We start from the raw sequence: 19,915 nt of genomic DNA, 5'->3' as shown, positions 1-19,915 counted from the left end.
ATGCTTTGTGTCTAGATGTGCCCCCAAAGCCTCATGTAGTCATAGAGCTTTTCCAGAGGAGATTTAGAATGTGTGCTGCTGGGATAAAGGTTAGATGATTAATAAATGAACCCACTGCTTGGTTCGGCATAGTTCTGGATAGGATTAAAGGAGTGATTGCTACACCTGCCCTAGTGTGGATAGCTGCATGTAATAGAAGGGACAGAGTGTTATATCCCTCTGCTTGGCTTGCTTTTGCTATCTTCTGTCACCATGAATTGTTTCTTCTCTGTGATGCCCCTCTGCCTTGGAGCCAGCTGATTATGAACTGAAACTTATATAAACTGAGAGCTAAATATTCCTTTTCTCCTTTGACTTTGGATGTTGGGTATTTTCTCTCACAACAAGAAAAGTAACTAAGACAGTCTGCTATATTTCTCATCCTATGACTTTAAATATCATCTTTATGCTTTATCTCTAGGCCAGAACTGTAGTCGTACTCATCCAACTTTATACCTTACCTCTCTACTTAGAAGTTTCACCCACAACTCAAATCTAACAGGTTCAAAATGCAATTTTTTTTTTGGTACTGGGGATCAAACTCATGACTGCATGCTTGCAAGACAAGCACTTATGCCACTGAGCTAAATCCCCGGCCCCTAAAATATAATTCTTTACTTTCTTCCTTTCCCTAATCTGTTCCATTGTTTCCCCTACCATTTTCTCCAATCTCCCTGATTATAATAGCATTAAAATTTATCCAATTAATCCATATAAGCTAAGTGTTCATTATGTTTTAGGTCTTCACTTAAATTTCATGTCCTCCTAAGAATGTTCCTTAAATAAACACTCTCTACAGCAAGTCTTCCTCTTTTATTTTCTAATACTTCCTTATTGACATCAGACTTTATAAATATTATGTCCCTTTACACTTTTGTCTGTCCTTGAGAACAGTGTTAGTTACATATTATCTCTGCTACATTTTGAGTTCCAAAAGAGAAGTAGGCTGGATGTTGTTTTGTGACCCTATAATATCTATATTATAGGTATTCAATGAATTGGTGGTTCTCAAACTTCAGTGAGTATGCCCACCCCTGCAGATTTTGCCTCAACAAGTGTGTAATGAGACTCAGTGATCTACTTTTAATATAAGCAATGGGGTCATTCTCAGAGGTGAACCTTTTATCACTTTTGAGAAAAAAAATCCGGGCTGGTCCGTATTAATGGTTCTTGTAAAGTAAGTAATTCATCATCCCTAGAGTGCTAGAGAGCAAAGATTACTATAGCTTTCTATTCTCCTTATGAGGTGTTAGTTTAAACTTCTTTTAAGGAAGAAATGATTTATGGTGATGAATTTAATCATAATTCAATTATCTCATTTTAGGAAGTTTTTCTCTTTAGTAGTTATAATAAACAGCAAGCTGAGATAATTACTGGGAAATTGTTTCTTATGAAAACATTGAAAGAATTTCATTTTTTATTTGTCATGTTAATCTGTGTGACAAAGATGCACACTAGCCTTTGAGGAATAATGGTTAACTCTTTATGTATGTTGGGGATTGAACCCCTAACCCTCAAACATACTAAGCATCTGCTCTGCCAATGAACTATACTTCAGCATGTCACTGCTGATTTATTTTATTTATTTATTTATTTATTTTTGTCTTTTTCCTTTTTATCGGTACCAGGGATTGAACTCATGACTGCCTGCTTGCAAGGCAGGCCCTTATGCCGTTGAGCTAAATCCCCAGCCCCTGATTTATTTTTTCAAATGGAGTGATGAAAACTAAGGAATAACACTGTAATATGTAATAACACTGTAATATATAATTCATGACTAAACAACTTCTTTGTCATATTAGGATTGAATCAGACAAGAACTATATCCCTAACCCTTTTGTTCAACACAAGGTCTCAAGTGGCTAAATTGCTCATGCTAGGCTCAAACTTGCAATTCTCCTGCCTCCGCCCACTAGATGCTAGGATTACAGACATACACCGGTATGCCTTGCAAAAATAAACAATTGGCAATTTTAAAACTTGAAAAATGAAAAATTCTACATTTAGGAATTAAGGTATACCATGTGGTACAGCATATGTGAGGCTTTGGGTCCCATCCCCAGCACCCACACACACACACACACACACACACACACACACAGAAACACCCGCTAACACACAACAAAACAAACCCCTCTACATTCTAATCAGGCAAAAGGGGAGAAAACTCTAGTTAACTTGTACTCACCAGCAGGAAATGAAATAGATTAAGAGAAGTCATTTGTTCCACTGGTATAAAACAGAAAAAGCTAGGTCATTTTGAAAATGTCCTCCATAAGTAAGATCTGCTTTTATTCAAAACTGACATGTTTCTTATTGGTGAGCAACAGAAACTGACTCATCTAGAAATTTACTGGAAGGATATTAGCGCATGTAATCAACGCACATTTACTACAATCAAGATTTTTAAAGAAAGTTGGGGCCAGGACTGGTGATGGGACTGAGGCAGGATTGGGAGTTCAAGGCCAGTCTGGACCCTGTGTGTGCACGTGGGCGTGCGCGTATATGTGTGTGTGGTATGACTCCATCTTTCAATATATTTACAATTGGCAAAAAGGAGGGCCTAAGATAATAACCTAGACTCCCCAAGTCCTCCAGTCAGATGTTGGTGTATTTTGAATGAGTAGATTAACAGCTCATACAAGCACATTAGCATGCTAATTCAGCCTATATACCGCCATCTTCAGCCAACCCAATTATGGAAACAAAGTGAGTGCAAGTACACTACATAAAATATATTGGGCCACCAATGGTTATTTTTTCTTTTAACGTATTTACTAACAAACATTTTGAAAGCATCTAATTCCTAAACCCTTTGAACCTATCAGTGTGCAACACAAACCAAAGATTCCAGTTTTTACTCCTTCAGGGTGCTGGTAGGGTGAAGTGCAATATGGACACAAAACAACTATAATTCAGGCCATGAAGTGAGGATCTTCTAGTTGAGAGCTGTGAGAATGCCCTAGTGTTCACTCACAACCAGGGCCTAACGCTTGATTTAACTGACAGAAGACTAATTGCTAATTATAACTTTGGAACGCTTCGAGAGGTAGTTAACGTCCTAAAAGGTCAAAGTGATAATGGTTTTAGCTCCTCAGGAAAAAATTGCATCTAAGAGAAGTATTCATAGACAATGTGTTGGCTTTTTTGAAATTCGATTCAACTCTAACGTGGGCAGTCTACTTGGGGTTTGTAATTCTGGCAGATAAACGGACAGTGTCCCTCGCCAGTACAAGTGGCTCAGTGGTTCCAGACTGACAGCTTCACTGCTTCATGTATTTTTTTTTAATGCCTTCGCCAACCTTTCTAAAGCTACAAGTAGAAAAAACTGCTTTTGCAACGTCGCAAGAAGCATCCTATGACGCCAGCTGTCTAGGCGGCCCAACTAGCTGCCACCACTGCAGCGTGAACTCCAACTTCTATCAGTGGCCAGGCAGCAGAGGAAGTAAGACAGTGGTCATTTGCGATTAAGTGCGTTGGCTCACTTAGCAAAAGAAGACAAGGCTCCACCTCGCCGACTCTAAAGAAACGCAGCGCTTCCGGGCGGAGGGAGACGCAGCTCTGCAACTGCAGCGGTCTCTGAGCTTCCGGTTTTTTCTGGCGTATGGGTCTTTTTGTCTCGGGCCTGAAGAGGGCCGATTCCACAGAGAGAACGGGCCCGACTGCAGCGAAAAGCAGGGCGATAGTAAGGTCTAGACTGGGTCCCGTCACAGCAAGTTAGTTACGCCAATGAATCCCACGGCCGAACCGAGCGACCTCACCGCCGGGCAATGCCACCCCTCCCCCTTCAGTCAGCAGCCGGCGAGGAGGCAGCGGCCGTTACAGGATGGAGGGCGGAGACGCAACATCTTCGCGCGAGACCACCCACGCGACTTCCCAGAAACCCTCAGGCAACATTTTAGTAGCAGCTCGGCAGTCGGGTTAGGGCGGAAGAGTGGGCGGGGCCTGCCAAGAGATTTAGCGGCTCGCGAGGCCACGCCCTAAGTCGGAAGTGACGGAGGCGAGCTATCGCGTCGAAACTACCTCTATGGTTTTCCTCTCGTTCTTGAGTCGGGAAATGGCCGCTGTGTAGTTACGACGGAGCTTAGTCCCGGGAACCGTGGTTCGTTGTGTCAGGTAGGCCTTGGGCTACAGTCAGTTACTCAAAAGGACCGTGAATAATAAGAACTAGTGAATATTGTAGACCTGTGGATGGTGACGGGTCGGTGTCGAGAAGAGAACCTGGAGGCGTTGTGCGGTTATTTGTTTTTGTGTTAGCTTTTCTCAGTTTTCCGAGGCATCACCGGCCGAGAAGGTGGGGGATGGGGCAAGCTGTGCGAACGGCGCGCGCGCGTGGCTGCGAGCCTGGCTAAAGAGCCACGGACCGCGCCGCCTCTTTTCGCGCTTGCGTAGACCTCCCTCTTCCGCCCTTCCCCCATTTTTTCGGCGCGGACCCCTGCGCGTTCCCGACTTATGCTGTGCGCATGCGCGCTCCTTTTCGTCCTCCCTAGATTGGCTACGGGCACCCGGCGAGGTCCCGGTAGTGTCCACTCCTTACGTATTGGTTGACTGACTTCTTTTCCAGTCTTTAGGACTGGGGCTTTGATAAATTCTTTTGCGCCAGAGTGCACTGGGGTAGGTTGACTCCCTTTGCCTCGTTTTTAAACTCCTTTCCCCAGCCGCACGCTAGCTAAAGGTTTAGGCTTCAGTTCTGTTACTCAGGTTGAGAATCCTGCAGTCCTTTGTAGCTGACTCCACCCTTCATGTCGAGCGAAAGTTTTCTCTCGGGCTCATCGTTTTCGTCCCCACGGAAATCTCTGTTTTGAAACGAACTTGCACTCTGGACTGCAGCAGTCGGTGCTTAGCCAGTGTTTCCTACCGTGAGGATGTGTTCCTGCCCTAACTGGCCCGAAGGAGCAAAAGTGCCTTTTAGGGTGATCAGTAATGCGAGCGAAGCCATGTGCTTTCTGCGAGTGACTCTCGTGTCAGAAATTTAAAGCAAGATGGGTGTACAGAGTAGGGTAGATGGTTGGCAGTGGTGAGTTGAGGTTATGGGTTTAACTCTTTGTTTAAAACCCATAGGTTGGCCCCTCTCTCCCGAGATTGAATCAAGAGGTTGTACCACCTTGCCATTTTTATTTTTAAGTGATTTTGAGACAGTCTCTTAAGTTGCTTAAGAGTAACTGGGTTCACAGGCGAAAGCCATCTCACTTTTTTTTTTTGGTCTTTTTTGAGATGGGGTCTCGCTATGCAGTTCCGGCTGGCCTTGAGCTCACTCTTTGTAGCCCAGGCTGGTCTCCTCTCAAACTCGCAGTGATCCTCCCACCTCAGCCTCCCGATTGCTGGGATTACAGGCATGAACCACCATGCACGGTTCATGCCATCTCGCTTTTAAGCTTTACCTAGTTAGGATCAACTGGCAATGTCGGCAACTACTGTACTCCTTAAAAAAAGTTTTTTTTTTTTTTTTTAGTGTTTCAGAATTGAAAAATTAAAATGAAAGCAAATTGGCTAAAACAGATGAAAAAAATGACTTGTAGTCTACTATCAGTCTTTACAGTATCTTTATGAAAGAGATTGATTCTATTTTCTTAGTGTGAGTTCTCATTCCAGTTCGACCTCTTTTATTTGGAAAGATTAGATTATTTTTTAGGTAGTAAACAAATTTTACTTTGGATAAACTGCTCTACAAGTTTACGTGCCTTTGGTGTGATCCTAACCAGTGCAGGTAATTTGATGGAAAGGCTTTTGTGTCTAACATAGCTCATGATAAAAAATAAATTTTGTCTAATGTTGGGTTACTTCGAAGTGTGCCTTGAATTTCAGTTTAATTAAAATGAGAGTTAAGGAGGCTGTTTGGCTAGAGTTGGATGGATTTCAAAGAATGTTAGTATTTTAGAACGTAGCTGTACATGTGTGAAAGATACTTCTCAGTAATGGGCCCAGAGCTACTTGACTTTTTTGAACAGTTTATGTGGGCAACAAGCTTAGTAGATTAACTGTGTTGAGCAGTGCAGATTTTAAATGGAGAAAATTTTTTTATTTCTACATAGATCTTTGGAGAGTCTCTTGGAAACTACGTTCAAAACCATCGGTTGAACAGTAGCTGAATTCCAGTCAGTGTTTTACTATTTAACAATAAGGAAATAAGATAAATGAGGAAATAACTACCCTATCTCTGGCTCAAAGTAGGAAATGTTGTAGTTGTAGGTTCATTATTCGACATCACTATTTCTACAGTCGAAAGCATTTTGTATTTTGACTGTTACCAAGATTGGAAAACAGGCAGCCTACTGATACTAAGGTAATAATACTGGCCTATATTTGTGTTATATTTTGGGGTTTCCAAATAATTCCAATTTCATTTGATCCAGTATTACTCTATTTCTAGAAGGAGATCAAGAAGATAGAAAGTTTAAGGCCACATAAGTCAGGGAATGACACAACGCCCTATTCTGATTTGCATTTCTGTGCTTTTAGGAAGGTGACAAGCTGGACTGAGAGTTCAAAATTTGTGACTAATCCCTCTGTTAAGCTTTTAATTAGAGAATTTTTCAGGAATGCAAAATATATATATATGTATGTATGTGTTTTATGTTGTCTTTTTTTTAGTACTGGGGGTCGAGCTGTTAACTTTGTGCTTGCCAGGCAAGCATTTGTGCCTTGAGCATTATTCCTGGCCCTTTTGTCTTTTTTGAGACAGAGTTTCACTCTGCAGTTCTCACTGGTCTTGAATTTACTTTGTAACCTAGTCTGGTTTTGAATGTGCAGTAAGTAATCTCTTGCCTCAGTCTCTCCAGGGAGTGCTGGGATTACAAGCATGTGCTGCTGCGCCTGGCCCAAGAATGAAAATGTAAATTGCTGAATGGAATGTGCACATCTGTAATTCCAGCACTTGCCTGTAATCCCAGCACTTATCTGTAATCCTGGCAGTCAGACTGAAGCAGGAGTAGTATCACTATGAGTTTGAGGCTTTGGATTTAACAAATAGAATTATGCCTTTTTTTTTTTGGTCTTTTTTTTTTTTTTTTTTTTTGAGACCGAGTCTCTCTATGCAGTTCATGCTGGCCTTAAGCTCACTTTGTAGCCCAGCTCGAACTTGCAACGATCCTCCTACCACCGCCTCCTGAGTGCTGGGATTATAGGCGTGAGCCACCACGCCGGCAATTTTGCCTTTTTTAAAGACAGGTTTTCTCTATGCAGACTTAACCTTGAACTTACTGTGTAACTCAGGCTGGCCTTGAACTCAAGTGATCCTCCTGCCTGTCAGCCTCCCAAGTGCTGAGATTATAGGTATGCACTAAGCTCAGTTTTGCCAATTTTGTTTAATATTACTTGTTAGTTTTTTCTTCTTTTTTGTGCAGAACTGCTTTTAAAAGCAGAATTCCAGAGTTTTTGTGTTTTGTTTTAGACTGGGCCTAACTACTATTGCCAGCTAGCCTTGAACATACTCCTGCCTCAGCCTACTTAGTGCTGGGATTGTTGGTGTATCTAACCAAAACTCCAGAGATATTATGCATTTCTATAAAGACTTATATACAGGCAGTCTGAGTTCCATCCCTGGTACCGATAAAAAGGAAAAAGGCAAAAAAAAAAAAAAAAAGACGTATAGTGCTGTTAATGCTATTACTGAGAAGAGTAATCTTACCTGTATAAGAATCATTTAATGTAAACTTAATGGATAGCTTGCACAAAGACTGTCACAAACAAGGTTTACCAATAATGGCAGTTATTGCTTGAGTAGTGTGTGCCAAATGTTGGACAGTGACTTTTCTACATTCCTTAGTTTGTTTAACCTTACACACCTACAAGTACCATTACTACCTTTTCTTTCACACCCGCAGAAATAGATCTGAAAGATAAGTAACTTGTCTGCTGTTGGGTTTCCAGGTACAAGGTATAAACCATACTTTGAAGCTACTGTACTGGAATGATAATCACTGGGTATTCTTTTAAGGATTTTGAAAGATGTGAATAACAGTGATTTTATAGGAATTTTCGACCCAGACTCCTTGAGTATGCGGTAATGAAGACTTGACTGAAATATATTTGAAATAATAAAACCTAACAAATCTATTTTGAGAAGCACTCAGAGTCTGAGGGCAGGAGCATCTAAAAAGAGAGAGATTTGGACATGCAATTCAGAGTGAGGGGCCCTGGGTTCAGTCTGTAGTAAAGCAGAGGGGAAAGAAATCTATTTTGTAGTACTTCATCTTGGGTAGTTTCTTTCAATCTCTTGTGTTCTAGCTGGTCATTATGTAGTCCACAAAAGACAGACTCTTCTCAGATATTTATGAGGTTTGTTTTAAAATAAAAGATGATTGTCCTGTGTGTCCCATTGGTAAATCACAAATAAAGATTCATGAGGCAGGTTAATTACCTATGGTTCTTTACAAGTGGAATGTATGAATAATGATCTTGTAATAAAGGGAAGATGGATTTGGCATTTTGAATTCTGTATTTTGGTTTTGGCCACATTAGTGTACTATTGGATATTGGAGAGATCATAGTAGTTGGGTTCAGGAAATCGCAAATTGGGTTATTTGTACTCTGTAATTTTGAGCCCTAAGAGGGCAGACATACTTCTTGTCCTTTCTTGCCCTTGCCCTAACTTGCTGTTCTCCTAGAAGAGCCCCAAACTTAGAATTTAGAAATTCTCTCAAGTTTGTTTCTCATTATCTCATGTTCCACATCTCCAGTAGTATATAAACAGGTCTTGTTGACTAAGAAACCAGCTACTGAATTTGCCTGGTTTGTATAATTCTACCACTTTATCCAAGTATCTATAATACTTTAATTTGTCTTCTTGCTCCCCTTTCCATGTTGTTTATCCTGTACAAGTGACCATCTTAAAATTTATGTCAGATGATAAGACTCTTCTAATCCTTACTCTGGCCTTTTAAATGCTATTTTGATCTGATGTAGTCTTTCTTTCTTTGCATTTTTTTTACCTATCCTCAACTTCTTGATCACAGTGCCTTAACTTTCTGCTACTTTTTCTGTCCTGAATTTGCAAAGGTTTGTATTCTTTGCCTGGAATGCTCTTCCCTATAGATCTTTGGAGTGTTACTTATTTTTAGTTTGTTATCACCTTTAAAGAGGTGCCAAAGGTCCACTTTAGTTAGGTAAGTTGTCCTCATGATCATGCCTCCTAATGCATCATGTGATTCCCATACTCCATGTAGTACTTAATAATTATTTGAAGTTTTCTGTCTTCCTTTCACTGGAAGTCCCAAGAATAAATTCTCAGGCATCTTTCATGATTGACTTGCATGAGTGTCTTTTTGTGACTGTTTCAACATCCTGAATTGATCAAAGCATTTTAGCAGTTTCTGTCAAAACATAATGGATGGTTTTTGTAAAATAAAATCATTATTTTGGGTCCTCATTCACTTTACTCAGATCTGGCACCATCTGACTGTTGACTCCCAAACTCAGAATGGTCTTAAGAGGTAGATGTTTTGAATTGACTACATTGAGGTGGCTCAGAATAGTACTACTAAAGATACTCATGAAAGGACTTGGAGAACTGCTTCAGAAAGTAGCAAGAATAATGGGTTAAGTATGTTCAAAGCAAGGGGGTGTCTTTTGAGGGGAATTAAAGGGAATATGCCTTTTACTGTAATAAATTTTTAAAAAAAATTTGAACATCCACTATATTTGCTAATACTGTATAGTTGGATATATTTATAGACTAGATAATACGAAACCCTGGGTTCAGCAACCTACAATGTAAATTTTCTGTTTCTGATATGTACATTCTTAGAACTTAAGAAAACTATTACTTGTTAAGAGACTAAGCATTTGATTGCCTCTGGATGTATAGAAATTAAAATTACCTTTTGCAATTGTTGAGGGGTAATTTGCTGAAATGATCCTTGTACTGTTTCCAGAAATGAACTCAGTGATACCAACTTCTAAGTCAGAGTAGTTTCATAACAGTATACTAACTTAGAAGATTACCTTTTTTCTTTTGGTGTGTTTTGATAATTTAAATACTAAACTCAAGTGTCCTTGAGGAAACCTTTTCTGTGCCCAGGTTTGTTTGACTTGTGATTTTGCTGCTTTTTACTTTTGTACATGTGAGCTGTAATTTACTAGATTCCTATTTCTTTTTCCTAGACTTAACCTTGAATCAAGTTTTTTTTTTTTTTGAGGCTAGTCTGGGTATTTATTCAACACAGACCTGAAATTCAAGATCCTCCTGCCTCAGCCTCCAAAAAACTGGATTTACAGGCACCACTCTCAGCTTTAACTGTGGAGTTCTTAATCTCCCTACTTATAAATCTGTGGTTATTTAGAGATTTTCATTTAACTTTTTTTTATCAGTTCTTTATAGACATACATCAAGCTTGTATTTTCTAGTTTTAAGTTTTGCTTCCCTATGGTTTTTCATTATTTTTTGTATGTAAGGAATAATCATGAATATCTCTACAAAGCTAACTTTTTGAGTGTTGGTAACTGCTTAGTTCTTTGAACCAGATTTATTTATACACTAATGGTTAATTACATAGGAACAGTATTCACTTTTGAAAGATATTTCATTACCTGCTGTTATATGACTGTACATCTATGAAAATGCTTTTGGGTAAGTGGTTTAGAGTTACTGTATGGCTCCTGTATCACCTTGAGTTAGTGTATAGATGAAAACTGTGAAAAGAAGTGGTGATAGAATAAGTAGAAGAACATTACACTCTCATTATTCAGCATATTATAAGCTGACATTATATGTATTTATTACAGATCACGTGTTTACATTACTACTTAGGAGTTTTCTAATAGCCTGACAGCATATATCTTTTGTTTTTTAAACCCTAGATTTCCAAACTGAATTCAGGTAATTGAATTAAAATGTTAAGTTGTGATCAGTTACATGATGCACTTCTGCATTGTGATTAAAAATCAGATTTTTGTGGCCAAAAGTTTACTGTTTTCTTAAGTCAGTTTCCTCTTTTCTGACATCATTAGTGCCTTTATTAGTTCATTGGAATGCCCAACATGTAAACCATGGATAGACAATTTAACATAAACTTGTATTTTTTTTTTTATCTTTGTTAGGAATTTGAATTTAGAGTTTAATTTCTCAGAACATTCTCTCCAGGAAGAACTTTATTTTAAAGGCTTCACTGGCTTCTTGATCGTATATAAACCCAGGGTAAGTAACATTGATTTTTCTGGTTTTCAGTTTTGACTGACTTAATTGAGATGGAGTGAGATGAAGTTTTGCTGCCTGAAGCTTTTTGGGGGGAGTGACTTGTTTGAAGTCAGATTTTAAGTTAGCTTTAGGAAAAAGATTCTTTTCATCTCTCCTGCTTCTAGGTGGTATATCTGCTTCTTCCACTTCTGTAAACACCTCTGCTAAGACTCAGAACATAACAAAGCCATTTTAAAACAAGACAAACGGCCCTGCTACTTAACCCATCTTCCCTAATGCAAACAAGAGGAGTTTCATAACTTAACTTTTTTCTCTCTACTTTGGTTTTTAAGGTAATTAAAATTAATTCCTTATTATGTGCAAACACTGTATTACATGAATTACATGTATTAACTCATTTAGTCCTCTACAGCTTTTTGAAGTAGGTGCTGTATTTTTCTTTTCACTTTACAGTTGAAACAGGCTCAGAGAGATTAAGGAATTGTGGAAGGTCACACAACTAACGAAGTATTTTAGTCTGGATTTGAATCAGGTAGTCTGAAGTGCAGAGGCTATATTTCCAGTTTTTAGCCATCTGTCTTTTTAGAGGGCAGGAAAAGCAACACCTAAAATTCTTTTGGACTAGTAGATGTGGTTTGCTTTTGTTTTGTTTTGCTGGTATATTTTTATTTTTTTAAAGAGAATAAAACCAAAAATAAAACAGAATAAAGCCAATCAAAACAAAACCATGAACGTGATACAGGATAATAGGGAATCAGGAATTGCTACCATAATGCCTGTTATCTTTAAAATTGCTGCCCACACCATCAGACTTAAAACCAAACAGAGCAGAATAAAATAGTGTGAATAATACTGGATTTCAAGTACAAGACAGAAGAAAATCCCCCATAGTTGCTGTATTGCATATTGTTATCTTCTAAATAGGTGCTCAGACTACTGACTTTAGGCTTACAAAATCAATCAGTGTGAACATTCAGTTGTTTTTGTACCTCAGTTGCTATCAATTTAGTCTGTTCCTTTGAATTAGCCGGTTGCTTATGGGGGTGGGTAATGGTGCCTTGTGGCAGCTTGTCTCAGCCTGTGCACCTGCTAGCTTATGGGTAGGGCGAATTGTCTGCCTGTTTTCCTCCTTTATAGCCTACAGTTACTGCTGGCCTGGGAAGGGCAAATTGGCTTCCTGTTTGTCTTGCCCCTTGGCCCATGACTGCTGCTGGCTCACCAGAAGGATGCTTAGTTTCTCCTCCTTGTCCACAGTTAGGGCTGGCCTGTTTTGCCTGATTTTGAGACAAGTTTTCGCTAGGTAGTCCAGGCTGGCCTTGAATTTACCATGTAGCCCAAGGAAGCCTCAAACTCGGGCAATCTTCCTGCATTAGCATTTTGAATACTGTGATTATAGACTTGCTTTCTTAGCTCTTATTTTAAAGTTTCTTGTGTGTCTGTTTAAAAATAAAGCCAAACGAAGTGTGGTGGCACATGCCTGTAATTCAGGTACTTGGGAGGCAAAGGCAGGAAGATTATAAATTTGAGGCCAGCCTAGGCAGCTTAGCAAGATCCTGTCTCAGAGTAAAACAAAAGTCTGAGACATAGCTCAATGCTTCCTGGGTTCTATCCTCCATACTGCAAATAAACAAAACTCAAACTTTTAACGAAAAATAAACTTTCTAGGTTCTGGAGAATGCATCTAGTCAAGTTTATGAGATATTTACGTGTTGACATGCTGTAAGTGTGCTAAGTTCTGGAGATTACATCATTGAATTAAAGACATTGTCCTTGACTTGCAAATTTCAGTCACTCAGTGCTCTGTAGCTAATGGTGCCTTGTATAATAATATTATTAAAAGTACCTGCAGTCTTGGGTGGAGAGTCTTATTTTCTTAGCCAAGACTTACGTCATTTTTTATCTCACATCAACTGAGATGTTGAGGGCTGGAAAAGTGTGCAAAATTCCTGAATCACTTAACAGAAATTACCATTTTAAGGAAAAAAAAACCTTAAAGGCTAAGATCAAAGATTCTAGGGATACATATATATAGCATGGAAACTATGACTCTTAGTAAGTCCAAAATGTTCTACTATATGACCATGAAAATGGATCTTGCTTTGTTTCTGGGATCTCCAAAATTATAATGCAGCTCTGATTTTGTTACTTTTTAAAAATATTTATGGTTATGTTAGGGAGAAACAATATTTTCTTGAAGTAAAACTAATTGGAATAACTGTAAATTACATGTATGTGTCCTTTAAAAAGTTTGAGGTCAGTACAATACTTTGAAATCAAATAACAGTCAAGTGTTGTAATTTTCAGTGATCTAGGTCCCTTAGACATTGTAAGTATGATTGTTTCCCAATTTCACTGTGTTATTAAAATCAAAGGATTTGCCAAACTAAATTTAACTTGTATTCCACTGGGTAATTGAATATCTGTCAATGCTAAATTTGTTTCGTATGTATTGTGGAATTCTTAATTCCACTTTTTTGAACCCTGAACCTGTATTTTTATTTTTGTCTTTATATATTTCTTGCTTACTTGGGATTGAGAAGAAGATGAGAATAGAAGGAAAAAGGTGATAGAGCATTCTGTTTTTAAATAAGTATTTATCTGAACCTCTTGAAATTTTCATTTATGTTCTTTGAAGAGGCAGTATTCAGACATCATTACTGCTTCCATAATTCATCTCCAAATACTGTTGTAATACTGAGCAAAAAGACTAGGTAAGTGAGAATAAGTGCTGTCTGTCACGGATACTTGGTTTTAGGAGATAGGATTTAAATGTATGAAAATTGCAGGATGTTAGAAGGTTAGTAAGTTGAAATAATTATTTTTAGTGATAAGTTAGTCAAAATTTAGAGGTATTTACATAGTTGACCCTTGAACAACACAGTTTTGAATTTCTTGGGCACACTTCATACGGATATTTTTTGGAGATTACAGACAAACCAGATAGCCTAGAAATAATTTTTTAAAAAAAGTACGTCATTCATGTATAAAATACAGGTAGACAATAGCCCACCTTTGCTTGCCAAATTTTCGGGATTGAACCTAGCACCTTTGCACTGAACTACATACCTAGCCCTTTTTATTTTGACACAGGCTCTATTAATCTGCTAGGTTGCTCAAACTCAGCCTGCCTTATCCTGAGTATTGGAATTATAGGTGTACATTATAGATGTGCCTCACTAGGCCTGGCTAGATAAGTCTCCTATTATTTACTATCATACACGACTATAAAAACTTACAATTTATCAATATACACTTACTATACTTGGCTCCATTTTAATTAAGAGAAATCTAAACATAAAGATGAAGTATCAAATCACTTGCATAAAATTAAATGTATATAGTATATTTAATTTCATAAATGTGTTGCTATTTTGATAAGCTCAAGTATTGAGAGTATTGATTTATTTGATACTAATGCATGGTGCTATTTCCATGTGTGCAGTTCAGTAAATTTCATATTGTATGTTTTTTAGTATGTATAATATAACAGTACAAAATGTGAGGCTTATGGTCAACAGCAGGCTATTGGCACGGACTGGGGAATCGAAGGTTACATAGTATGTGTGTTTCTGATTGTCAGTGTCCTTAAACTTTGAGGATCAACTGTACAAAGCAAAAGTAAGCTTAGGAGGCTCTGACTGTTTAGACTTAGGACTCAAAGTTGAAAATGTGGTATTTAGAATTTATAAGCGGTCGTTTGCCATATGTTTATGGCATAAGTATATCACATATATATCAGTTCTGTTACTGATAGTATATTGAGTAAGGTCTAACCATAGTATTAATACTGTGATAATTTAGAAAAGTTAAAATAATTTGTTTCCATATTTCTTTCCTATTTATCTTTTTCATATTCTTACCAGAAAACCACAAGGTAAACTAGACATTGTCACATAAGTTCATTTTTATGTTGCTGTCATGATTACAAAGGACAGAGTCGTCATGGTTTCAGCTGTAAAGATTGAGTGACCTTTAATCTATTAGGAGACTGTCCAGTACCACTCAGGCAGTATTGTATTTATGAAGTGGTCAGTTTAGTCTCGTTTCAAGGCCATAAAGCACTTAATGTCAATTTGGTAGCTTTGTTTTTCTTACTGTTATGCCACTTTTTCTTCTAGTTTCTTTGTCTTTAATATTTTGGAATCTTACCTTTTTTTTTTTAATCTTACCTTTTTTTTAACAGAAGAGGCAGGTATTTGTCTTGGGCATGGAATAGTATTTAACAATTTGCTGCAGTCTAATATTCTTTCTGGCCTCTGCAGCTGCTGCCTTTTCAGATTAAAACACATAGGTAAGAGAGTCCACAGAACTATGCTGTTGTGTCCTTAATGTATAGCATAAGTCATGCAGGTGAAAGTACTTTTAGTAAAGGATAGTTGACTTGTTTTCTAAATGCTCATTTGAAAAGAATGAGAATGATTTATAAAATTAAGTATATGAAAGTAAGTAAATAATAATGTGAAACAAATTGTGTTAATGATTTTAACATTTGCTTTTTAATTTGACTAGGAGAAAAGAAATGGGTCGCTCCAATTCTAGATCACATTCTTCAAGATCAAAGTCTAGATCTCAGTCTAGTTCTCGGTCAAGATCAAGATCACACTCTAGAAAGAAGAGATACAGGTGAATTAGTGTGCTTCTAATTCTTTTAATAATACTAGCTGATATTTACTGAATAATTGCTATGTGCAGACACAGTGCTAAGGCTGTTAATATATTTCGTTTTTAAGGAACCCTGTGAAATGGGTGCTGTTACATTTTAGAGTTGGAAAAATTGAAAATAGTCTTAAGTTACAAATTCAAATGCAAACATTCCTTCTTTAACAAGAGAGCTATGTTCCCCACAGGATGATTGTTAAATGAATTGGTCACTAAATAAGGAATTGTGTATTAGCATGTACATTACAATGTTCAGAACAGAGAAATGAAGGTAAACTCCAACTTGACTTGCACTGTTGTTTTCCTCTAACACAACATAAAACTAGTACTATACTGTACAATCAGTAACAATTATAGTACTGTACAAACAAGGTGTACTGTATCAAAAAAACAACCGAAGCACTGTAAGATGTACAGAACAACAACAAAAAAAGATGAGTCCCAAGTCTGAACAGGTGCCAGTGAGGAATATCTGTAGTGAGTTGTTTGTTTAAAAATTGTGAATTCTGGGTTTCTTCAGGTAGTGATAGGTAACATAATATAGGAAGTAGAAACCACACAAAAAAATTTAAAAAGTGACCCATTTAGAATTAATATTACTTTCTTGTCTTTCTATGTTCTTTTTTTAGGCCTAACTTTGCTGACCACCTTTTTCCTCATTTATAGTACTGGGTGGCATTCCATTAAGTTTTCTTTTACAGTGTCACTTTTGAAGTGCCAACCTAAATGTACTGTGATTTGCTAATGTAGCTTATTGGGACTGTGTTGATTTTTCTTTCCCATTTTTCTGTGCCTTTGTTTCTAAGGCCTTTAATTTATTCTGTTGATATTTTCCTTAGAAATTAAAAAAAAAATTAGAAACAGACTTTTGTATGAGAGGTTTTCTAAAAACAGTATGCATTTCTACCTTTGGTAGTTTATGTTACCTTCATCCAAAAGTATTTAAAGTAGTAGGATGGAATACTTTATTTTTCTTACATTGATATTTATTTCATTTTTAGTTCTAGGTCTCGTTCCAGGACATACTCAAGATCTCGTAGTAGAGATCGTATTTATTCTAGAGATTATCGTCGAGATTACAGAAATAATAGAGGAATGAGGCGACCTTATGGGTACCGAGGAAGGGGTAGAGGGTATTACCAAGGAGGAGGAGGTAGATATCATCGAGGTGGTTATAGACCTGTCTGGAATAGAAGGCACTCTAGGAGTCCTAGACGAGGTCGTTCACGTTCCAGGAGTCCAAAAAGAAGATCAGTTTCTTCTCAAAGATCCCGAAGCAGATCTCGCCGATCTTATAGATCCTCTAGGTCTCCAAGATCATCCTCATCTCGTTCTTCATCCCCATATAGCAAATCTCCTGTCTCTAAAAGACGAGGGTCTCAGGAAAAACAAACCAAAAAACCTGAAGGGGAACCCCAAGAAGAGAGTCCTTTGAAAAGTAAATCACAGGAAGAACAGAAAGATACATTTGAACATGATCCATCTGAATCTATTGATGAATTTAATAAATCAGCCACATCTGGTGATATTTGGCCTGGCCTTTCTGCTTATGATAATAGTCCCAGATCACCCCATAGTCCTTCACCTATTGCTACACCACCTAGTCAGAGTTCATCATGCTCTGATGCCCCCATGCTTAGTACAGTCCACTCTGCAAAAAATACCCCTTCTCAGCATTCACATTCCATTCAGCATAGTCCTGAAAGATCTGGATCTGGTTCAATTGGAAATGGATCTAGTCGATATAGTCCTTCTCAGAATAGTCCAATTCATCATATTCCCTCACGAAGAAGCCCTGCAAAGACAATCACACCACAGAATGCTCCAAGAGATGAGTCTAGGGGACGTTCTTCATTTTATTCTGATGGAGGAGATCAGGAGACTGCAAAGACTGGAAAGTTCCTGAAAAGGTAAGAACTAAAATAGAGAATTTAGATTACCTACTATAATATTCTTTCAGTTCAGGTTAGAATTAAACTTTAAAGTGATAGGATTTAGCTGTTTTTCATGGCTTCCTACTTCATGAGATAATTACAAGTTGTTACGAAAGGTAAATGTTGAAAGTTTAAGTGTTTTAATAGAAACTAGTTTATAGTTTTGTTTTTAATTTTATTTTCAGTCAGTTCAGAACTAACAGTACAAAAAGGACAAATTGAGTACTGCTATATTAACTGTTATGTTGTTAACCATTAAATCTAGAATTTTGTAGGGAACTGATTGAAAGTTTTTTTTTTTTTTTTTTTTTGTCTTTTAGAAAGGGTTTCATTGTGCAGTTCAAGCTGGCCTTGCACTCACAGTAATCCTCCTGCCTCATCCTTGTGAGTGCTAGGATTGCAAGCACGTGCCACCGTGCCCAGCTTTTTTTTTGTTTTGTTTTATGATTACAGCGTGATCTACATAAGCAATGCATTTATATTATTCTTATGTAGTAATATAAACAGACTGTCATTGTTTAATAAATTCTGCCTAACTTTAGAAGAGATGGTAGTTCTGATTGCAATAGTTTAAATAGTTACCTGGTTTCAAACATTGGTGAGAGTTTCTAGAATTAAGTGAATATTGGTTACTAATGTATGAATTGACATTAGAAGTGAGAAAAGGTGGGCTGGGGATTTAGCTCAGCGGCATAAGCGCCTGCCTTGCAAGCAGGCAGTCGTGAGTTCGATCCCCGGTACCGATAAAAACAAAAAAGACAAAAAAAAAAAAAAAAAAAATAAATAAAATAAAAGAAGTGAGAAAAGGGATTCAGTATCTATCCATATAGTAGTATTGTACCACCTAGAAATGTTTTTCTTAGGAACTAATGCTTAGCTCCTGTTATCACCAGAGGTTATTTTCTAAAGTTTGTATTTTATAATTCAGATAGAGTATTAAATTACTGATGTTCCCAGCTGCATTAAGTGCACTTGTGTGAGCTCTTTTTTGTATTGTTAGAGAAGTACGTGAAATAGCCTGAAATTTTGAGGTAGTTGTGAGTAGAATCTAAACACATAATTTGTTAATAGTCTTCAGTTGCAAAAGTTAAATTTAGTCTATGCTGTATATTAAAGCATTTCTGTGGAAATGGGGTTATATATAGGGATTTGTTGGTGTAGAATTGTGGGGTGTGACGAATAGAACAGGTATGTGAGGACGGCTTTACTTTTAAACTTTAGGAAGGTCTAATATGTGACTTTGTCTTAAAAGTCACTATGTATTTATGAATATTTTTGATTTATTTTCAAAAGTGAAATCTAAAGAGGTAGGGTTATTTTTTCTCATTGTTGGTCCTGTTATGTTGGCAACATTTTAAGTATGCAGGTGATCTACAATGAATGCAATCCAGAGTTACTATCCTCTTCTTTGCTTATTCACAGGTTCACAGATGAAGAGTCTAGAGTATTCCTGCTTGATAGGGGTAATACCAGGGATAAAGAGGCCCCAAAGGAAAAAGGATCAGAGAAAGGGAGGGCAGAGGGAGAATGGGAAGATCAGGAAGCTCTAGATTACTTCAGTGATAAAGAGTCTGGAAAACAGAAGTTTAATGATTCAGAAGGGGATGACACAGAGGAGACAGAGGATTATAGACAGTTCAGGAAGTCAGTCCTTGCGGATCAGGGTAAAAATTTTGCTACTGCATCTCATCGGAATACTGAGGAGGAAGGATCCAAGTACAAGTCCAAAGTTTCACTGAAAGGCAATAGAGAAAGTGATGGATTTAGAGAAGAAAAAAATTATAAACTTAAAGAGACTGGCTATGTAGTAGAAAGGCCAAACACTGCAAAAGATAAGCACAAGGAAGAAGACAAAAGTTCTGAAAGAATAACAGTAAAGAAAGAAACACAGTCACCTGAGCAGGTAAAGTCTGAAAAGCTCAAAGACCTCTTTGATTACAGTCCCCCTCTACACAAGAATCTGGATGCACGTGAAAAGTCTACCTTCAGAGAGGAGAGTCCACTTAGGATCAAAATGATAGCCAGTGATTCTCATCGTCCTGAAGTCAAACTCAAAATGGCACCCGTTCCTCTCGATGATTCTAACAGGTAATTCCACATTAACACTCAGTAAGTAATCTATGGGCAATCAGTTAATACTAAGTTCATT

The 19,915-nt window shown here is 37.6% G+C and overlaps 1 protein-coding gene across 13 annotated transcripts in view; it reads left to right on the top strand.

Moving 5' to 3' along the window:
• Positions 1-3,999: 3,999 nt before the first annotated feature.
• Positions 4,000-19,915, top strand: part of Bclaf1 (BCL2 associated transcription factor 1) — a 32,776-nt gene continuing 16,860 nt past the window's right edge. For 5 of the 13 annotated variants that reach the window (XR_010041930.1, XR_002790845.2, XM_063232995.1 and 2 more), the window contains exons 1-3: positions 15,683-15,796; positions 16,834-17,742; positions 19,189-19,854. Coding sequence is in view for 11 of the 13 variants with exons in the window: in XM_063232995.1 (XP_063089065.1) it covers positions 15,693-15,796; positions 16,834-17,742; positions 19,189-19,854 (1,679 nt within the window). In the remaining 2 variants the exon portion in view is untranslated. Of the gene's footprint in view, positions 4,156-11,076; positions 11,174-11,337; positions 11,506-13,713; positions 13,737-13,757; positions 13,885-15,682; positions 15,797-16,833; positions 17,743-19,188; positions 19,855-19,915 lie in introns of those variants that run through there. The other 8 variants (XM_063232990.1, XM_063232989.1, XM_063232991.1 and 5 more) reach the window with 8 other exon arrangements.

Source organism: Cavia porcellus, unplaced genomic scaffold (assembly GCF_034190915.1).
Source record: "Cavia porcellus strain 051 isolate PalLab524CR breed Dunkin Hartley unplaced genomic scaffold, mCavPor4.1 scaffold_22, whole genome shotgun sequence".
Classification (NCBI taxonomy): domain Eukaryota; kingdom Metazoa; phylum Chordata; class Mammalia; order Rodentia; family Caviidae; genus Cavia; species Cavia porcellus.
The sequence above is the reverse complement of the archived record's forward strand: the minus strand, read 5'-3'. Positions and strand labels throughout refer to the sequence as shown.